Source organism: Seriola aureovittata, chromosome 17 (assembly GCF_021018895.1).
Source record: "Seriola aureovittata isolate HTS-2021-v1 ecotype China chromosome 17, ASM2101889v1, whole genome shotgun sequence".
NCBI classification, from domain to species: Eukaryota; Metazoa; Chordata; class Actinopteri; order Carangiformes; family Carangidae; genus Seriola; species Seriola aureovittata.
The window spans coordinates 2630944-2650242 of record NC_079380.1 but is presented as its reverse complement, the minus strand read 5'-3'; the positions used below and the strand labels follow the sequence as shown (position 1 = coordinate 2650242).

General features: G+C 43.6%; 2 protein-coding genes across 2 annotated transcripts in view; both read right to left on the bottom strand.

Annotated features, from left to right (window-relative positions):
* hoxb3a (homeobox B3a) overlaps positions 1 to 15433 on the bottom strand; it is an 89929-nt gene extending 74496 nt beyond the window's left edge. The window contains exon 1 of the mRNA XM_056401207.1: positions 15307 to 15433. The gene's annotated coding sequence lies outside the window, so the exon portion shown is untranslated. The remainder of the gene's footprint in view (positions 1 to 15306) is intronic.
* hoxb6a (homeobox B6a) lies at positions 50 to 5721 on the bottom strand. Its single transcript, XM_056401215.1, has 2 exons — positions 3102 to 5721; positions 50 to 1136 (listed from the first exon to the last, which is right to left on the bottom strand). Exons 1-2 carry the CDS (start codon positions 3670 to 3672, stop codon positions 847 to 849), a joined length of 861 nt encoding a protein of 286 aa, XP_056257190.1. The 5' UTR covers positions 3673 to 5721; the 3' UTR covers positions 50 to 846.
* Positions 15434 to 19299: the final 3866 nt, after the last annotated feature.

Here is a 19299-nt window from a genome sequence, read left to right as displayed (position 1 = left end):
CTCCCCACCCTCCCTATCTAGCCGGAAAGGTTAAATAACACCCCCCCCCCCCCCCCCCGCACTTGCATTTTTCACCATACAAGGTGATTTCTCCTTGTTTATTTCTATACAGTTTAAATATAACACCGTATGACACAGGCTACATACAACTCTCAGGTAGCTCTCCCTCCTCGCTCCATATTATATGAGCTCGTTTGCACGTGTAATTGAAGGTATAATAATACACACAACACGTTTACAAAATAGGATAAAAAACTGTTGGGGGGGGGGGGGGGGGGGGCAGAGCTCGACGTCGAGTCCTAAAGCTTCAAAGCAAGTGCCTGACAGAAAGGAAGTACATTTTGACAAGAACAAAAACTAAGTACAATGAGGAGTTAGGTGGTTTTTCTTGGAATGCAATAACACATTGTGTCACCGTTAGGTTGCAGGTTATACTGTGCTGTATTTTTAAACACGATGTCAGATAACCTGAACCACCATAACCCCCTTTAGTTTTTTTATGTTGCTATTTCTCTGTTTTTTCTTTTCCTTTTTTACCCGACTCGTCATTTCATCTGCTGTTTCCAGACAGCGGCGAATTCAGCCTGGAGAAGCAGTTGGATATAACTTTTAAGTGGGTGGCAACGGGCTCAAAAAGGGGATTCTATTCTGCCTCTTTCTTCCTCAAGTAAAAAAGAAAAAAAAAAAGAAAATCTTGGCTGCTTTTCCCCTTAAGAGTTTTCTCACCAGACAAACGTCTGGACGAACTTTGAGACGGGGACAGATAGATATTAACCAGCAAGTCTCTTCATCCATCCTCCTCTTCTATGTGTGTCACATCAGTTTATTTCTCTTTTTCCTCCTCTTTCAGTTCGTCCGTTTCTCCTCTTCCTCTACACCGTTCACTGTGGATGAAGAGGAGGAGGAGGAGGAGGAAGAAGAAGAGGAGTTGATCAACTTGTTCTCCTTCTTCCACTTCATCCTCCGGTTCTGGAACCAGATCTTGATCTGCCGCTCTGTCAGGCAGAGCGCGTGCGCGATCTCGATCCGCCGCCGCCGCGTGAGGTACCGGTTGAAGTGGAACTCCTTCTCCAGCTCGAGCGTCTGGTAGCGGGTGTATGTCTGTCGGCCGCGCCTCCCGGGGCTGCCGAAGGTTCCTGAGAGAGAAGGACAGAGAAACAGAGGAGATTACATTTTAACCAAGGCTTCAGGGTGGCGCATTATTCTATTCTATTCTATTCTATTCTATTCTATTCTATTCTATTCTATTCTATTCTATGCTAATTACGCTGGGGCTCCGTTGAATTTTATGATTTTATTTACGCCGTTTAACAGCCTATAATTTGTTCTGTCTCACACCTGACAATAGAGGATAAAAATCTCCAAAGATGTTCTTCTAAATATCTGCGTCTTCTATCATTCTGCTGCTGCAAAGGACTCAGTTATAATCTGACTTTAGTATAAAACGTCTGCTCCAGTCTGACCAGAGAAACTGACACTTGTTTCCTCCTTGGTGGTAAAGACTGGAATTATGAATTAGATTTAAAAATAAAAAACGCCATAAAAAATAGGAACTATATATATATATATATATATATATATATATATATATATAAATATATAAATATATATATGCACCTAGTGTGTGTGTGCAAGAAATATCGCTCCTGGTGAATAGCAGCATTCAGCGAAGAAGAAAGAGAAGAAACGGTATGCTACAGTTTAAATTTTTTTTTATAGTAACAATAATAATAATAATGATAATAATAATAAAAATAATAATAATAATAATAGGCAGAGTGAGGATAATATTTCAGAGAGTATTCCCCCCTTTAAAGATCGGCTTGCAGGGCTTTAGGCTCCTCTCATCCTCAGTAACAGTGTTTTGGCCCCAGTAGTAAACAAATCGCCACGTTTTCAGTTTAGCAGAGTTTCTGTATCGATCTGAGAGGCAGAGCATGTACGAAGAGCTCGGAGCTCATATCTAAATCTAAACATCCATAAATAAAAACTCAGCTAAACCGGATTATGGAGGCGCACTCGGGGTTTCTTTACCACTCTGTTCTCTCTCTCCAGCTGCCATTTACGTCCTCAGCTGTCACTTAAAAGCCGGCGTTGCGTTTTTTATTCCTCATATCTTTCTTTGCGACGGACCTGCAGCTCATCTGTCATAACCCGGTGTGTCCTGCAGGGCTGTGTACAGCAGCAGCCCGGTGTTATCCAACAGGACTCCTTTCACTCTCAACAGGCCGTTTTAAACAAAGACACCGGGGTTTGCAGAGAAAGTAGCTCCGTAATTTTATGCTTAATTTTTAACTGTGGCTATATAACAAGACCTTCTTATTACGAGGAGTCACATCGAATTACTTCCCCCAAAAGCCCCGCGCGTCTTGCTTTCACTCCCACCTTGGCAGCGTCCGCAGGCCCGAGTGTGAGTCTAATATCTAATCTGTTTGGTTATGAATAACAGTGTCTGGTGCAGGGTTAACAGTACAGGCTCCACACGAGATAGCAGAGGGAAAGTTGTGATACCGTTCTACACATATCAGCAGCAGGAGAGTTTATCAGCACTTTGTAAAGAGAATATGTTTCTCCTGCACTGACAGGTGGGGACGGATTTTTAAAATGTGTCTATAAGTTTTTGATCGTGCGCAGAAGCAGCCTGGGAACCAGGAAGAAGATTAGCATTGAAAAATTGAAATAAAAACAATGAGACAGACACAGTCAAATAGATAGCTACTGAAGCCAAACAGTAGAGACTGCATTTAGTTTCTTCTCTACTTATCTTCCCTTCTATCTGTTCCCTGTTTCACCCACAACACTCTCTGACAGGCTCCTCTCTCTCTGACTCGGTAGCTGCGTCGGTCAGCAGGTCACGTACAGTAACAGGAGCTACAACCCAAACAAACCCGTTTTATGACGGATAATAAAATACCGAGCACATGACTGACTGACAGGCCAACAAAAGGGGATCATAAAGCAGCTACTGAGAGAGGAGGAGGAGGAAACAGAGAGAGGGAAGACAGCAGAGGGGCTAAGAGCGGAAACAAACGTCAGTTTTATGACGGGGATCATAAAATATGCAAGAAAGAGGAGAAGAGGAGGAAGAAGGAGACACTCACCGTTACACGAGTTCATCCGCTGCATCCACGGATAAATGGGCGCTGACGCCGCGTGCTTGTCGTCCATCGTTTCACCGAACAGCCCCTTCCCACTCAGACCCGCGCACTCCGCTTTACGGTGCATGCCGTCCTGGCTCAGCGCGAGCTGGTGTTCCTCCAGGCTGCACGGGTGCTCCTTGTCCCGGTAGAAACTCGTAGCAGCGGCAGCGGCCGCAGCCGCAGCCGCCGCCGCTGTAGCATAGTCGCAGGCTCCGGTCGCACCCCCTACACCGACCCCCGCCGCTGCTGCCGCTGCTCTGTGCCCGCCGTACGCTCCGTTGGCCGCCTGTTGGTAGTAGGTGGATGCCGGATACGGTTTCTCCTGGTGCACGCCGCCGCCGCTCGCACCGTAAGCCACGGCCGCGGCAGCGGTAACGGTCGCTGCCCCCGGGTAGTGCCTGAGCGAGTGGTCGGCGGCGTATCCCGACGAGTAGAGCGGGATCTGACCCAGGAATGACTCCGCCGCCTGGCCGCCTCCACCCGTCCCCGGTAGCGTCACCGGGAAAGAGGAGTTGACAAAATAGGAACTCATCGGGAGAAAGTATGAGACGAGAAAAAGGGGGAGAAGAGAAGAGAGGAGAAGAAGAGGAGAGGGGAGGACAGGAGGGCACGAAACAAACACAACAACAACGCGATGAAGAAGGAGGAGTAGAAGGAGGCTAACGGCTAAAAGCTAACGGTTCTCCCTCCCGTCCTCCTACCTCTGCCTTCCCCTGCCTGCACTTTATGATTTGTTGTGTTTTATAGCCGACAGTCCGACGGGCTGCTGCTATCACTTAGTTTATCACAGATTGGGAGGAGGGGGTGAGGAGGCTGAGGGTGAGACGGGGTATCTGGGTGGTTGAGTGCCAGTGTGGGACAGAGAGAGAGAGGAGGGAAGGGGGGGAGAACAAGGGAGAGTGTGTGCGTGTGTGTGTTTGTGTGCGGAGAAGACGGGATGGGGTGACGAGGGATCTTGGGGGAGGGAGGGGGGAGACCAGCTGACCTCAGACTGACCAATGGGGAGCTTCTGTGTCTGGCATTCGTTCGCCCCTTTTCCTTTCGTTGGCGAGAGGAAGAGGTGGTGTGTGTTGTGTGTGTGTTGTGTGTGTGTGTGTGTGTGGGGGGGGGGGGGGGCTCCCCCTTCTCCTTTCCTATTTCCCTTCTTCAATCTCCCGCTCCCCTTCTCTCTTTCTAATTCTCATTCAATCTCTCTTTCTAATCTTCCTCCGTTTCCCGGTGAGATTGCGCAATCACGTCGGAATCCTCCGCGCGTTAAATTGATTCTTTCTCTCCCTGTGTGTCTTCCTCCTTCTGTTGTTAGACCCATAAAAAAATAAAAAAAAACCAACAGCTCTCACACACACGCACGCGCGCCCTCCCTGAGAGAGTACGGGAGAGGGAGGAAGGGAGGGAGGGGAAGGAGGGGTGGGGGGCGGGTTTGCTTCTGCACCACCAGAGGCAACCGAATAATAAAACACAGCCTATTCCCGGTGCTTTGCAGATAATACCGAGCGCGTTAGAATGAATTTGGCGAGCGTAAATCACAGCCGGTAACGCGCACTGCTCATGTGTGGTCCTGAGCGCGCGCGTGTGTCCATGTGTGTGTTTGCGGCGGGGATGTGAGTTGTTAGCCAACAATATAACGTGGGCTATGTGTGTCTATAATTGAGGTGTTTGTACATTTGTAATTGGTGGCCTATATTCGGGTGGGTGGGTAGATTTATGCCCCCTGCCCGCCGGGGAGGGAGGGAGGTGTCCTGTTCTGACCACAGACGTTTTCAGCGCGGTTATTTGAGTAAATGATAATCTGGAAGGGATTCTCTCAACATAATCTGATAGCTATTAATGCTTTTAATGATTGAAAATAACCCGGGTGACGCTGCTCAGTCTGAATGGCAGCTGAGTCAGACCCAGGCAGGCTGATGTGTGTGTGTGTGTGTGTGTGTGTGTGTGTGTGTGTGTGTGTGTGTGTGTGTGTGTGTGTGTGTGTGTGTGTAAAATTGAACCAAAGTGTTCCAGGGGAAGCTGTTGTGCGTGAGTCGGTTGGGTTTGATCAGCGTGTGCAGTGAGTTATTGTTTTCCTCTCCTGAGACACTGATTAGACTGAAATGTGTAATGAGAAGAAGAAAAGAAACAGTCCTGAAGTTTCCCTCTTGCTTTTGGCCCTTTTCTTGACACTGATTGCAGCGTCCCGCCTCAAACCTCCATCATTCAACTCGAACCGCTACCTTTAGCTGAAATGATACATACAATAAAGTAATTTTTCATATATCATGACTTTTCTTTTACGCATCCAACGGTTAAACAAAAATGATAATGAATTAATGAAAATAAAAAGTAAATAATAATGTAAAGTAGGCCCACATTCCTTATGTTTATACAACTAAATATTAAGAAATAAATAGGGTATTAATATTTATAAATAAATAAATGATGATACAAGAAATATCAGTGAAACTAAATATATAAATGTATAAAGAAATATATAGTCCAGGCCTAGTGTGAAAAAAACAGCTATATCTGTTATGGAACGTGAATATTTCCTCTTTTTATGAATAAATTGTTCACTTATTCATTATTATATTTTTTTGTTAAGATTATAATTAGATTGTAATTATAATATTATTCATAAATATTTTACATGATAATATTAACTTAACGAGGACTGTAACAAATAAATAGCAAAATATAGAGAAAGTTATGCCCAAACTTACATTCTTATATTCTTATTTTATATGTTTTATTATTGTGACGTCATTGTAGCTACTTGTAGTTTTCTCCGTTGTTCATTTAAAAGCAATAAATAAAACCAAAATGTGAAGTAACATAGGAGCTGGCGCCACACACACACACACACACACACACACACACACACACACACACACGCCTCTACTTCTACTAGACTACTATAGGCAACTAAATTCATACTTTAGACGTACATATTTTATTACAATAATAAAACAACCTCAAAACTTATACTGATACACTCCTTTTTTTCTACCACTTCTTCTCAAGAAAGAGAAAGAGAGAAAGGAGAGCAGGAAAAGAAAGGAGCAGCTAACTCTCGGCCTGCTTTTCATTCGCACTTACAAACGGCGTATGTGTCGCTGAGGTCGTAAAATAATCGCAGCCATAAATAAGTCTCCCTCTTTGTGCCTTTCTCTGTTTCCCCTACAGGCTCGGACTTGTCTGCGTGGCCGAGCTGCAGACAGTCCGACTGACAAATAGAGACAAAGACTCTATTTTTACTTTTACTTCGCTCTCCATTCCGCCATGTCTTCTCTCTTGTTTTAAAAGTAGTAACAGGGAGACAGATAATAAGTTTAATTCCTTTCTGTGCAGGATCACACAGACAGATGGGGAGTCCCCCCCCCCCCCCCCTCCCCACCATCCCTCACCCCTCACCACCTCTCTCTCCCTCACTCTCCCTCTCTCTGGCAGGACGCTCCGTTTCCTCTCCGCTTTGTGGGAACGGGAAGCAGCAGCTTTGTGTTGGAGCTGACTGTGGTTTAATCATTAATGAGAACTAACAGCGGGGACGGGACAGGCATGGCCTACAGCCTGGGACACACACACAGGACGGTAATACTATTATTATATACAGCTACAGCCCATATGCATTAGCACTGTCTTAACGTAATTGTGGCTTCGGCATAAATATGAGTGGATACCCGCTCAGCAGCCTGCAGGGTAAAAACGACTTTCTGACAGAGGAGTGTCATATTCTGATTTATCCAGTTAGAACCAACACGACTGTGTCGACACAGTAAAACTGCAGCTACGGCTGTTTAATAGGCAACTGGACTGGACTGATATAATGTCTGAACGCTGTTTAACGTGCTGAATTGAATGGTAGCTGTAAATTGAGATTTGACCGTTTCTATCAAATGCTGCATTATGAAGTTTTATTACTCTTTATAAGTTGACTGTGAATGCTAGCTATTATGGGTAATATTAGCCCAACCTGCTTCAGCAGCACAGGCTTTAATGTGCATTTGAATTATGTCATTTTACAAAATCCTGACAGGTGCAGATGTGCGCTAGCATATAAAATTTTATTCAAACATATAGACTTACATACCCTACATGCCATTACAATAAAAATATAAGCCTGGTAACTTAATTTAGAATGATGACATGTTTTAAAATAATCAGATAGCACATCAGGCTGGTAGGTTTAAAGCTAAAGCTAAACATGTTAGCAAATCCTAAGGCTAAATCTTAGCTGTGGTGTAATAAAACTGACTTAGAAGGCTAATAGCTAAGAACTTGAAAGCAACAATGTGACTTCATTTCTGTGACTCTATCACGTGACCGCCTTGATTCACCCCCGTGCATGCTGCAGTGAGCGGGCTGTGGTGTTGTCGTTGCAGGTGTGTTGCAGTTTGAGGGTCAAACCTCCACCAAGCAGCAAAAGGCAAGACTCGGGACAGGATACTGTTTAAGGAGAAACGGAGGAGCGCGTCCGGTTGGAAGGAGCAGTTTATGTTTGAGAGCGTGCAGGAAAGACGCATAAGAAATAGACTAAGAGAAAACACACGTCCTCTTCTCTGTGTTTACAGTTTCCTATAGGTTCGCATAGTTTACTGTAGTTTAACCAGACTTGAACCTCACTGTGTGCCGTAGGTAAACATTGGAAAAAAGTCGGCTAGGTTGCTGTGCAGTCGGCCCAATGAGCCTAAGCACGAATTCAACTTTAAAAGCAATTTTTACATTTAACCTCTCATATGTAACCTATACATTAAAAAAAATAATAATAATTTTTGTGTCCAGCCACACAGAACCAATACCATTACGTGCTGTTTACATTAACTATGCTACTTTAATTAACATATTTGAGCAAATTATGAGAATTAAAAACTACAACAAAAAAAATCTATAATTTTAATTGTACTGGCCTACTGGCAGTGGCTAATACACTGAGGCAGCGTGTTCAGGCTAATAGATAATTAACGGTTTTCTCAGGACGGTATTCTGAGGTGGGTCTCCCATTACAGACAGCACCAGCGGAGAAATTATAAATAATAATAACCTGCGTTATGTGCAAGAATTTGTATACGGTCTTCATTTGCGACAGAAAGATAACTGCACGTGGTAAAGGTTTGTGATAACAGCGTTTTGAGTTGTGCTTTTTATTCCCGCGCAGTAAATCAGAGCCGTGTAGCTGCAGTGTAAACAGCTGAGAGCCGCTGAAGGAACTCCAGGAATCTGAGAAACTCCAGAGATCAGACTATCGACAATTAAAGCTGAAGAAAAGAGACTGCTGCTTTATAGCTTTATGACTCTTTTTCACCTCGTGTGTGTGTGTGTGTGTGTGTCACTGTCTATGTGTGTGTTTGTGTGTGTGTGTGTTTGTGTGTGTGTGTGTGTGTGTGAGAGAGAGAGTGAGACCTCTGAACTTTTATGGCTTTATGACCGTTTATGACTCCTTGTAAAGTCCAAGGAATGGTGACGAACTGAAAAACAGGCCCGCAGCAAACAGCAGATAAACAAATATGGGGACGCCTGCCTGTACACACACAGTCACACACACACAACACACACACACACACACACACACACGGGCACTGTACAGTTCATCTGTGGTTCATTTCAGCCCCGGCAATGCTCAAACCGCCTGCATCTCACTCAGTATTATTAACAAGCATTGTGAAATAATTAACTGTCCATGAAATTAAACCTTCGCTATTTATTTTACTGATTTACACTTTTTTTCTTTTTCCCTTTTAGCCACAACTTGATTTTAAACGATGAAGAGAAAAGTAACTAGAAAATGTTAAATGCTCGCGCACCGACAGAGGAAGTTTTCAAAAATAACCTAGTTTATCATTTCTTCATTACAACAATGTACTTTATATTTCCTACCTGTGTTGAACCTTGAATATAAACTCATAAATGTGTTTTTGATTAATTAAAATAAGAGAATCTTTTAAAAACTCCAACAGGAACAAACAGAAGCTTAACGAAAATAAATTCAGAATCTTATGACTCATGAGCGGTGATCGAAGAGGAAATCTTTAATCTTGAAATAATTAAAAGATGGTTTCTGTTCCAGAGTTCAATCACTTTGATTTTAAAATAGACTGTGACATGTTTAAATCGGCAAGTAAATTATCTGCGTGTTGAATCGTGTAAAACAGAGAGGTGGAGAAGTCAGACTTAATATTGTGTAGTGGTTTTACCATAGCGACGCACAGGCTCAGCGTTGGCCTCTCGGAAACCTGTGTGTGTGTGTGTGTGTGCGTGTGTGTGTGTGTGTGTGTGTGTGTGTGTGTGTGTGTGTGAGCGCTGACCGACCCCTCCTGCACGAGTTAATGACAAACTGAGAGAAACTGCCTGACCGGTGCTTTTGTGTTTTAATGTATTAATCGTTTCCAGGCAGCGCGAGCCGGGATGACTGTGTCCTTCACGGCACCGTGAGCTCGTGCCCTATGGGTCAGTTCACCGGACTGTTACCGGTGAGCGCGAGCCCTCTCGGCCAGAAGGAGCCCCGGGACGAGTTAAAAATTAACGGGCGGATGAATGCAGCATCACGGGGAAGGGCCGCTTGTTTTTCTCCAAGTTTCTGCAACAGGAGAAAAGGAAACGGACAAGCGCAAATGCACGGGCACGTATCAAACCTATTTTACTTCATTAGAAGTGTAAACGGTAGGCTATTAAAAACATCAAATATTGAACAGAACCGTTTCTATTAATACAGTTTTAAAATAAACATATCTGATATAATAATAATTATTATTATTAAGCCTAATGATTATTAAATTATCATATTAATAGGCCTATTAGTGTTGTTGTTTCTATGGTAGCACACACAAAAGTAGGCCTATATTTGTATGCATGTATATATATATATATATATATATACATATATACACACACACACACACACATATATAGCCTATCTGCGTGTGTGTGCATATATATACACATACACACACGCACACACACACACACACACGCACACGCACAAATACACACACGCGCACACACACACACACATATATATATATAGGTATACATAGATAGATAGATAGATAGAAATTCTACATATACATATTATATACAGGCTATGTAAGCTATATCTATATATAGCCTGTAGGCCTATGTTTACATATATATGTTTATATAGCGTATATATAGCTTATGTATAATTATCAATGTGGAATTCCCTTCTATCATCCTGATCGTCATAATCTCATAACAGAGAAAATCCAATCGAGGTAAAGGAACAGATGGGGAGGAGGGGTATTGATTTTCCATCTGATCTTAATGCTCTGAAGATGATTCTGAATGCTGGATTAAAGTCAGATGATGTCGGGGTCGTAAATTAAACACAACACTGTAGATTACTGCCCCCCCCCCCCTCTGTCTTTGATGATCACACGCACAAATGAACACATCCACACCTGGGTGCATGTAGCCTACTTGGGGGTGGGGGGTGGGGGGGTGTTACACAGTAGATCTGCAGATGAGCGCCAGTAAAGATGCTGAAGTCACAGAGCAAGGACGAGTTATTAGTTTACACACACACACACACACACACACACACACACACACACACACACACACACACACACACACACACACACACACACACACACGCAAGCGACCCGGGACCAAATTTTACACCCTGAGCTCCTGTTTCCTTGGGCACAGCGCGCACGCACACGCACACACAACTGATTTTTTGTGTGTGCTTGTGCACGCACGGCTTTGTCCATGCATCATTCCCCACAGTGTAACAGCAGCCAGGCCTAACCTTGGAAAGAGAGAGAGAGCAGAGACCTCTCTCTCTTTCTCTCCATGCCACAAATCTGTCTCTCTCTCCCCGTTTACATCAAAGACAGACAGAGGGAAGCCGACAACCGGCCAGACAAAAGGCAAAATGTTCTCCACACACACATAAACACTCCCGCCTCTCGTCAGCGCTGCTCTGCTTTCATTCCAAGGAAGACAAGAAATTAAAGTCGCAGCCACATCATCAGTTTGTCAACAGCTAATACAATATAGGCCATTGGCGCATTCACACACACTCACATGAGGCTGACCTCCATGTTGCCAACAGCACATCACACCTCTCAACTGCGACAGAGACACATTTAGCAGGAAACATAGCGTGCGTGTATAAGAGTCCTTGACGAGTGGACATTCCCACGTGAAAGAAATGTGTGTGTGCGTGTGTGTGTGTGTGTGTGTGTGTGTTGTGTGTGTGTGTGTGTGTGTGTGTGTGTGTCTGTGTGCGAATGTGGGGATGTTTGCTACTGTTGTGGACACGACGCTAGATGGCACCAGAGCGTCTTGTAGGAGCGCACCAGGGGACGCCGAGAGGCTCACTGCTGAGCGGCGCCGCAGGACAGCAGCTCGCTCCTGGCTGAGTGTCAGTATGTCCACCGCTCCTGGAGCTACACAGGCCAGAGACCAAGAGCAGACACGACCCGGTAAAAACCAGCATGGGAGAGAAACAGCGCCTCACACTTCACAGTCTGTCTCATCTATATCAACATAGTCTACGATGTTTATATTTGATGTTTTTTTTTTAGTTATTAAATGTATACATTTTGAAATAAAAAAAAGGAAAGGAAATCTTTAATTTAATGTAATATTTTAGCTTCTTCTTGACTACGAATTTGTGACTGAATTTTTTTTTTTAAATTTATGTCTTGTATTTGATATATAGATGATATTGATTTGTATTGATATTTACTGATGCCATAAATGTACACGTGTGATATATGACTGATATATGGCTGTACAAATACAAATGCATGATTATATAACTGAATTTATAAAGTTGACTTGAGCTCCGTTACTGTTAAAGCACACTGACACTGACACTGCTGCTGCTAGTGCAGACCATCCTGAAGACATAAAACACAAACACTGCTTTTGTCAGAATTGGCCAATAAGAAAATGATAGCTTGAGAATAATGTTAATAATTATTATAATACATATTATTAAATGTTTGATATAATAAATACAGGCGGGTTATTATTTATAACCACTTGGTTTAAGCATAAACAGCAACAATAGCAAATGAGTGAATAGTGCTTCTCTCAACTTTTGATAGGGTTTCATCTGTTTCTTTTTATGGGAGACTATGACACGATTTCTGAAACAAGATTCATAAATTCATATTTTTTATGTTTCATAAGGACAATATTAAAAGCGTAAATCACAACGTGTTTCTTTGCCCTCACTCTTTTAGGCCCAAAGACATAATTTGATTTGGTGAAACAACAGCCCGTTCAACGGAGATGTGTTCTTATCCCGGTGATGAAGTAAGGAGCTGGTTTATAAACATTAATTTCATAAAGGACAGTTAATGAGTGCTAAAAGCCTATGACAGCAGAGTTGCCTCTAAACCAACCCGGAGCTGCAGCCGCAGATGTTAAAGCGAGGGGTTTTAGAAGCGTCGGCACTGGACATAGAAACAATGTTGCCACTGAACGAGTTTTTAGAAACGTCCAATAACGACGTTATCGTCAGCAGCATGAATAGGCCACTGATTCTGAATCAAACACACTACATCAGGGTTATGGGAAACTTAGCGGGCCAAAAATACTTATTGTTACCAGAGCTAAAGCTAGAGCAGCCGCTGCTACTAAGACTGTGTCTACCATTAGGTCATAATATAATTATTTTGTTTGTTTGTTTAATTAATTAATTATTTTATTTTATTTTACAGAGAGAATAGAGAGATATAATAACTGATTATAATGTTATTATTCATTTATTGGTTGGGGAAGAAAGAGAAGTGATTAAATTGATTTTAAATTCAAATTCTGTATAATGGCATTTTCTTGATAAGAGATCTGCAGTCGGCCATGTTCCACCAGAAAGAGGAAGCTGTCTCGGCAGCCAGAGGTGAGGCTGATATTCAGCAGAATGTGTCGACGCTTGTCCGCAGTCACTTACACAGTGAGGGAGCAGAGGGGGGGGGGGGGGGGGGGGGGGGTGTTGGGTCTGAATTTTCTATATCAATGTCTGTGTGAGAGCGCCCTGTGTTTTATTTTGAAAAACTCAACTAAAAATAAAATCTGGTGTTGTTTGTTGTGTGCTTCACAACACAAAGAACCAACCTCAGATTCATTTATAAGTTATAAGAAAGAAAAAAAAATGAAGTAATCTTTATGATAAATTTCTACACACATTTACATGTACAGTAGTCTACTTCAGAGAGTGCAAAAAGTGTTGTTACTTTTACTACAATACTGAGAAGCATCAACTGATTTTGTATCTGTGTGTGTGTGTGTGTGTGTGTGTGTGTGTGTGTGTGTGTGTGTGTGTGTGTGTGAATGAATAAGTCGTTTTGTTTGTAACAACTGTTACTTTTTAAATTTTTATTTCTCCATTTCTCCATTGATTAACCCTAAGCACAACCCTGGTCTTAACCCAAACCACAACTGCGTTAAACGACGGAAAGCTTAAAAAGCTGCAGAGGAAACGCCATGCATCCCACGATCACGTTTGCTTTGCCAGACTGAACCACATCCGAGATTAATCTGTTCCCCAATGCATTTCATTCATTTTTCAACCCAAACGGTTAAAAAAAATTACACTTTTTTTTTAGATAGGCCTACAACGTCATAAAACCCACGTGCCACAATTTGGCAGAATTAACAAAGTGCTATGTCCATTGTATCTTATTAATGACACTTTGTTGATGTGAGAATAAAAATGTTTCCATCCCAACCTTCCGCCTTTAATGCGGCCAGAAGAACACAAGCTACCAAGATGTAGATCCGGTAAAAAAACAACAACAAAAAAACAAAAACAAAACTGTATTTGAATGAAGCCTGACTCTGTGGCTCCACCATAACCATAGAAACCCGAGAACAAAGGTGTTCCTGCAGAGCTGGAAAAACATTCTAGTAGTAGACCAGGACCTTCACACGCACATTCATAGCTGTTCTCAGACTTGAGTTTTGGGTGAGAGTTGGGTTTAGGCATTTAGTTGTCATGGTTGAGGTTATAGGGTTAGGGAATGTGGGCCGATGTGCCAAGGAGTGTCCTCAAAACTGTAGTAACAGCATTATGCGTGTGTGCATGTGTGCGTGCGCGTGTGTTTGTGATGAAGTGATTCCCATCAGTAGGTGAGAGGTGTTTGATATTTGAGACAGCAACAAATTGGAGACCATAGAGAAGACAGACAGACCTGCAGATGTGTTTGTGAGGGTATGTGTGGGGGTTGCTGGTGAGGGGGTGGGGGTGGGGGGGGTAAATCCTGACCAGTTAGCTGTGGGGTAAAAAAACTAACCCGGGCGCCGCAGGGAGGAAATGAGAAGGGAAACAAAGTCATAAAAGTGGGCTGGACGGACCAAGACAGAAAAACATTCTTGTGTCTGAACTCTCTCTCTCTCTCACACACCCACACACATACAAACACACACACACACACATACAAACACACACACACACACACACACACATACACACACACACACACACACACACACACACACACACACACACACACACACACACACAGAGGCTGTCAGTTAGCTGAAAGAACCTGGAAGCGCTTCCACTGTGATCTGGAAGTGGAGCATTAAAATAACACGTTCCCAGAGCAACAATGGGAGACACACACACACACACACACACACACACACACACACACACACACACACACACACACATAGAGACAGAGGCGAGTTACAGCTGCTTCACCTGAAGCCTGGTGAAGACTCACAGTAAGAATCAACCGGTAAGAACTGACGTCTCTTCTTCTTATACGCGAATTTAAAACAGCGATTTCAAAATGTGGATAGAACAAACCCGGCGGACCTGCCCTCACATGGAAGCCAGCCTCATTCTCATGAACATATCTACCCCCTCCCTTCATACACCACACGGCTAAGGGCAAGAAGACGTGAGCTCTAATGTTCCGGATCTCAGACAGCCGAGTTTGAACCTATGGATGTCTCTCTTTCCTCCAACTAATCCCAGCACTCAGAGAGGCAGCTCATCTGGATCATGCATCATGATCATGCAGCCTAATGCAGAGGGAAACGCTTTAATCTGCGTAGCACCTCATTCACAGCGTTAATGCATCAACCAGAAGCAGCACAATCACGCACAGCTCCACAATCTGACTTGTTTTTGCTCCTGTTAAACAGTGCGCGTGCAGCAGCGGCAGCGGCAGCAGCGCGCAGAGGAGGAACGTGCATGAGCGGGTCTTACCGTTTGTTGATAATCCGTCACGAGCCCCGCACACACACACACACACCTGCGGTTTACTTCGGCGTCCCGCGTGCAGGCAGCCAGGCACCCCGGTATGGCACGAGACAGCCCTACCGTGTGCAGACCGGATGGATGGATGATAATTGGATGGAGGGGTGGCGGCGCGAGGAGGTGAGGAGGAGGAGGAGGAGGAGGAGGAGGGTGGTGGGGTGGGGGTGGGGGGGTGCATTCCCCCGTTGTCACCCAGTCGTCAAAACACCGTCGTCATCTTCATCACCACGTTATTGCCATCCTGACAAATTCAATAAAATGTCAAATTCAAATTAAAAATAATGAGCCTTCTCTTCCGGGGTGGTTTTCCCGGGTTCGATGTTGCGGCTCGCCCCCTCTTCGCCTCATCATCAGCGGAACTGTCCCCACCTCGGTCCCCCAGATTTAGCGTAAACGGCAGCACGAGACCAGACGGAGCGCGGAGCCATAGCGAGGAGGAAGAACAAGAAGAAGAGGAGGAGGAGGAGGAGGGGCTGGGGGAGGGGGGCAGGGGGTGGTTGTTGTCAACGTTTCCCCGTGCCGGTTTCCATAGTCACAACTAGAATTCTCATTAACTAGTCCGTTTAATTATAGCTGGGCGTTAATTTCCTCGCGGTCGCCGGGTTTCCGCGCCCCGGGCAGAGCGGCGGAGGAGACGCGGCTGCTCTCCGGCTGCTCTCCGGCTGCTCAGGCCGGAGCGGAGTGCAGCAGCAGCAATATAGCCGCTTGGGAAATCATAAAAAGTTCATGTTCACGTTAAGCGCGTCCACATGACCAGCCCGTCGGCCAATCCCCGCGCGCGGCCACTCATAAACTTGTATCACAAAGTTGTAAATTTTCATAAAACAACAAGGAATTTATTGCATTTCTTCATGGAGCGCTGTTAGAGGGGAGCTGCTCCTGCTCTTTCTCTCTCATTCTCCCCGCCGCCATTTTCCTTCTCTTCCGCCTCTTAAAACAGCAAAGCAGCTTCCAAAACACTGAGCAGACATGGAGGATTTTCTGTCTTTTAATGTCAGTGTTAGTGACACGGACAATAGACAATAGTTTATTTAGCCTATGTGCTTATGGTGAAATGAACCACATCAGATTAGTCTGTTTCCTCATGCATTTAATTCACTTTTAAACCCAGAAGGTAAAAAATAAATAAATAAATAAATAAAATAAAATCATTAAGATTAAATGAACAAACCACTATGTTCATTATTAATTTTATCATAATGATGTTCATTTAAAGTTCTAGTGTTAATGACATTTGTTGATTTGAAAATAAATATGTTTCCATCACATCCTCCCGCGTTTAATGATAACCAGAAGAAAACATATGCTAACTGAATATTCACACCAGCAATATTCTGTGTTGTGTGGATGTTGTGTGTCTGCTGTGAACCTCAGCAGTGTCTCATCTCACGGCCAAAGCTACCGAGATGTGTAAACACGAGTCTTTGAATGAAGCCTGACGCTGTGGCTGCACCATCAACAACAGTGACTCTGCAGCGTGAGGAGAAAATAAACTGTTTCATGGATGGAAATAAGAAAGTGGCATTTTACCAGTCACCTGGTTTACACCATGCTGGGCTTGTGTTAATACGTTCCATGGTAAAATAGTGGAGTTTTGGCAGAGGCGTCCTGGTTAACGTGACCAGGGTGAGTTCGAACCCGGTGATGAAGATGATGAGGATCTGCATCACAACAGCATCACCTGCATTTCCAAAATCCCTGCTGGTGTGGGCCCGAAACGTCGTGCGTAAAAGCGATTTCGCAATGCGGCAACGCGTGACAGTTTTAACGGCCTGCAGGCCCGGAGCTGCAGGGAGCTCAGACTCTCTGCGAGCACACGCTGCAGTCATTTCCTTTTTACACAATCCGTTACTTCACAGTGAAAATCAGCTTCATTCAGACGAAGCTGCGCCATGGGAGAGATGTGAAACACACCTGAATATGTTTTCTCTGCTCGTGGTAAGATGTTCAAATGCATCTATGTGTTTTTGTGTATGAAGGTCTGTCCTCCTACACAACAACCTGAGCCTGAACCTAACGCACTGCGAATAATAAATATGTGAGATGCTCTGTGCCTATGACAAAAACAACTTCTGTTTCCCGTTTACCCTAAATTATAGGCTACTGACCTACTAATTAGCCTATTAGTTATTGATTTTTAAATTCTCGGATAGCAACGCCAGTGTTTTGGACAAGTCAAACCTGGATTTAGCCGCATATTTAAGCGATGAAAGACCCGTAGACCGACAGCGCACAACAGGCCACACCTGAACCGTTTCACATATTGTTGGTTTCCTCAATCTACTTCTATCTGTATTAGAAATAATCCAAATAACATTTACGAATTTCGCCCACAGGCCTACGAATAAAGCACGGATATGTGTGTGTGTGTGTGTGTGTGTGTGTGTGTGTGTGTGTGTGTGTGTGTGTGTGTGTGTGTGTGTCCAAACTGCAACAGGACTGAATAAAAACACTCCATGTTTTGGCTGAAGCCTGGATGGTCACACACAATCAGTTTCCAGCACAGACAGCCTGCAGATTCAGTCCGTATCATCCTATTTAAACCCAGAACACTTGATTTTAAACCCTCGGTGACCCACGCGTGACCTCTCCAAACCGCGGCGTCTGGTTATAACAGGAGACGCGGATCCAACGCTTCCTCTATGTTCATGTCCCGGGTTAAAAATTAATAGAAAAATAAAGCAGCGACACAGAAGCAGGAGGCGCAAACTGGCCGCTCGATCCCCCGATCAGTTGGTCTCTTTGTGTGTTTCTTGCTTTTATTGGGGTTTCCGGCCTTTTCACGGGCGCAATAAAGACATTAGGAGCTGCCATAACATCCCCCCACTCACCGACGCTCTCCAACACTTTACTTGCACTTTCTGATTTTCAGACTGCCGAGGACTTCCACAGGCTACCCGGTCTCCTGCACATTTCCATTGGATTTAGTGAATATTTGCTTCACAGCTTCACAGAAGCAGACTCGGAGGATTTTGGCGCATCTGCAATAAGCTCAGGTTAAAATGTGCAGAAACAGCCGCAAACTGGGCAGTTTTTGTGGTCTAGTCGCTCTGGAGGGAGATGGTTTGTTATACACTTATTTCAATTTTTCTTCAAAATAAGATACTTGTAAACTTAAAGTTCCACGGTCAATTTTATTTTAAAAGAAAAAACAAAAGGAGATTTTCATATTTTCTGTAGCCTAAAGTTTTATTATTGACGTCAGTGTTTTAACATAGTTGCTCTTACCCGTGTTCTTTTGGCAGGAAATATTTGTGCACTATTTATAATTATTATATATCAAATAAATTGTGTATTTCGGTGTCATTTGTTGGTATGTGTCAAACAGAGCGGGATGAAGATCTGAGTGTTCGAGGCGGATCTTGTCTCATTTTGTCCAACGTGCTGTATTTTTGCCTCAGACAATAATGCTAAAATACAGTCTTCTATTTTTGTAGACAGGATGTGCCATGACGTGTTCAGCGTGTCAGTTAAACTATAGGCTACATCTAAATAACTTACTTAATACTTACTATTCATTCATTTTCTACCAATGGTCTCTGAAAAAACCTCAATGAGTTGGCAAAAATTAGACAAAAAAAAAAATCGTAGCTCTAACTTATTCTAACATTTTCCTGGAGCTTTCAACCTCCGCTCACAGTCTTCATCGGCGGATGGATATATGTCTTTTCTTCTTTTATGTTTCGAGCATCAAATGACATTTTTATACGTTTATTTTCATTGTTCAGTGTTAAAAAATGGGTCATGTACATGTGAAACAACCGGAAGATGCTTTAATCCAAAACTCACACACGTCATTTTATTTAGAGGATTCATCTGCTTTGTGTATAAAGATGTTGCCTTAGTCTAAATGCTGAAACTTGGAATACTATTAGTTGTCACCTTGTTTACAACTTGTTTACACCTGTTTAAACCTGTAAACAAAGTGAGGATGTTACTGGT

Coding starts and splice junctions, on each gene's coding strand:
- hoxb6a (XM_056401215.1), bottom strand. CDS start 3,672: ATGAGTTCCTATTTTGTCAACTCCTCTTTCCCGGTGACGCTACCGGGG. Junction 1,137..3,101: donor GCGGATGAACTCGTGTAACG/GTGAGTGTCTCC, acceptor CTTCTCTCTCAG/GAACCTTCGGCAGCCCCGGG.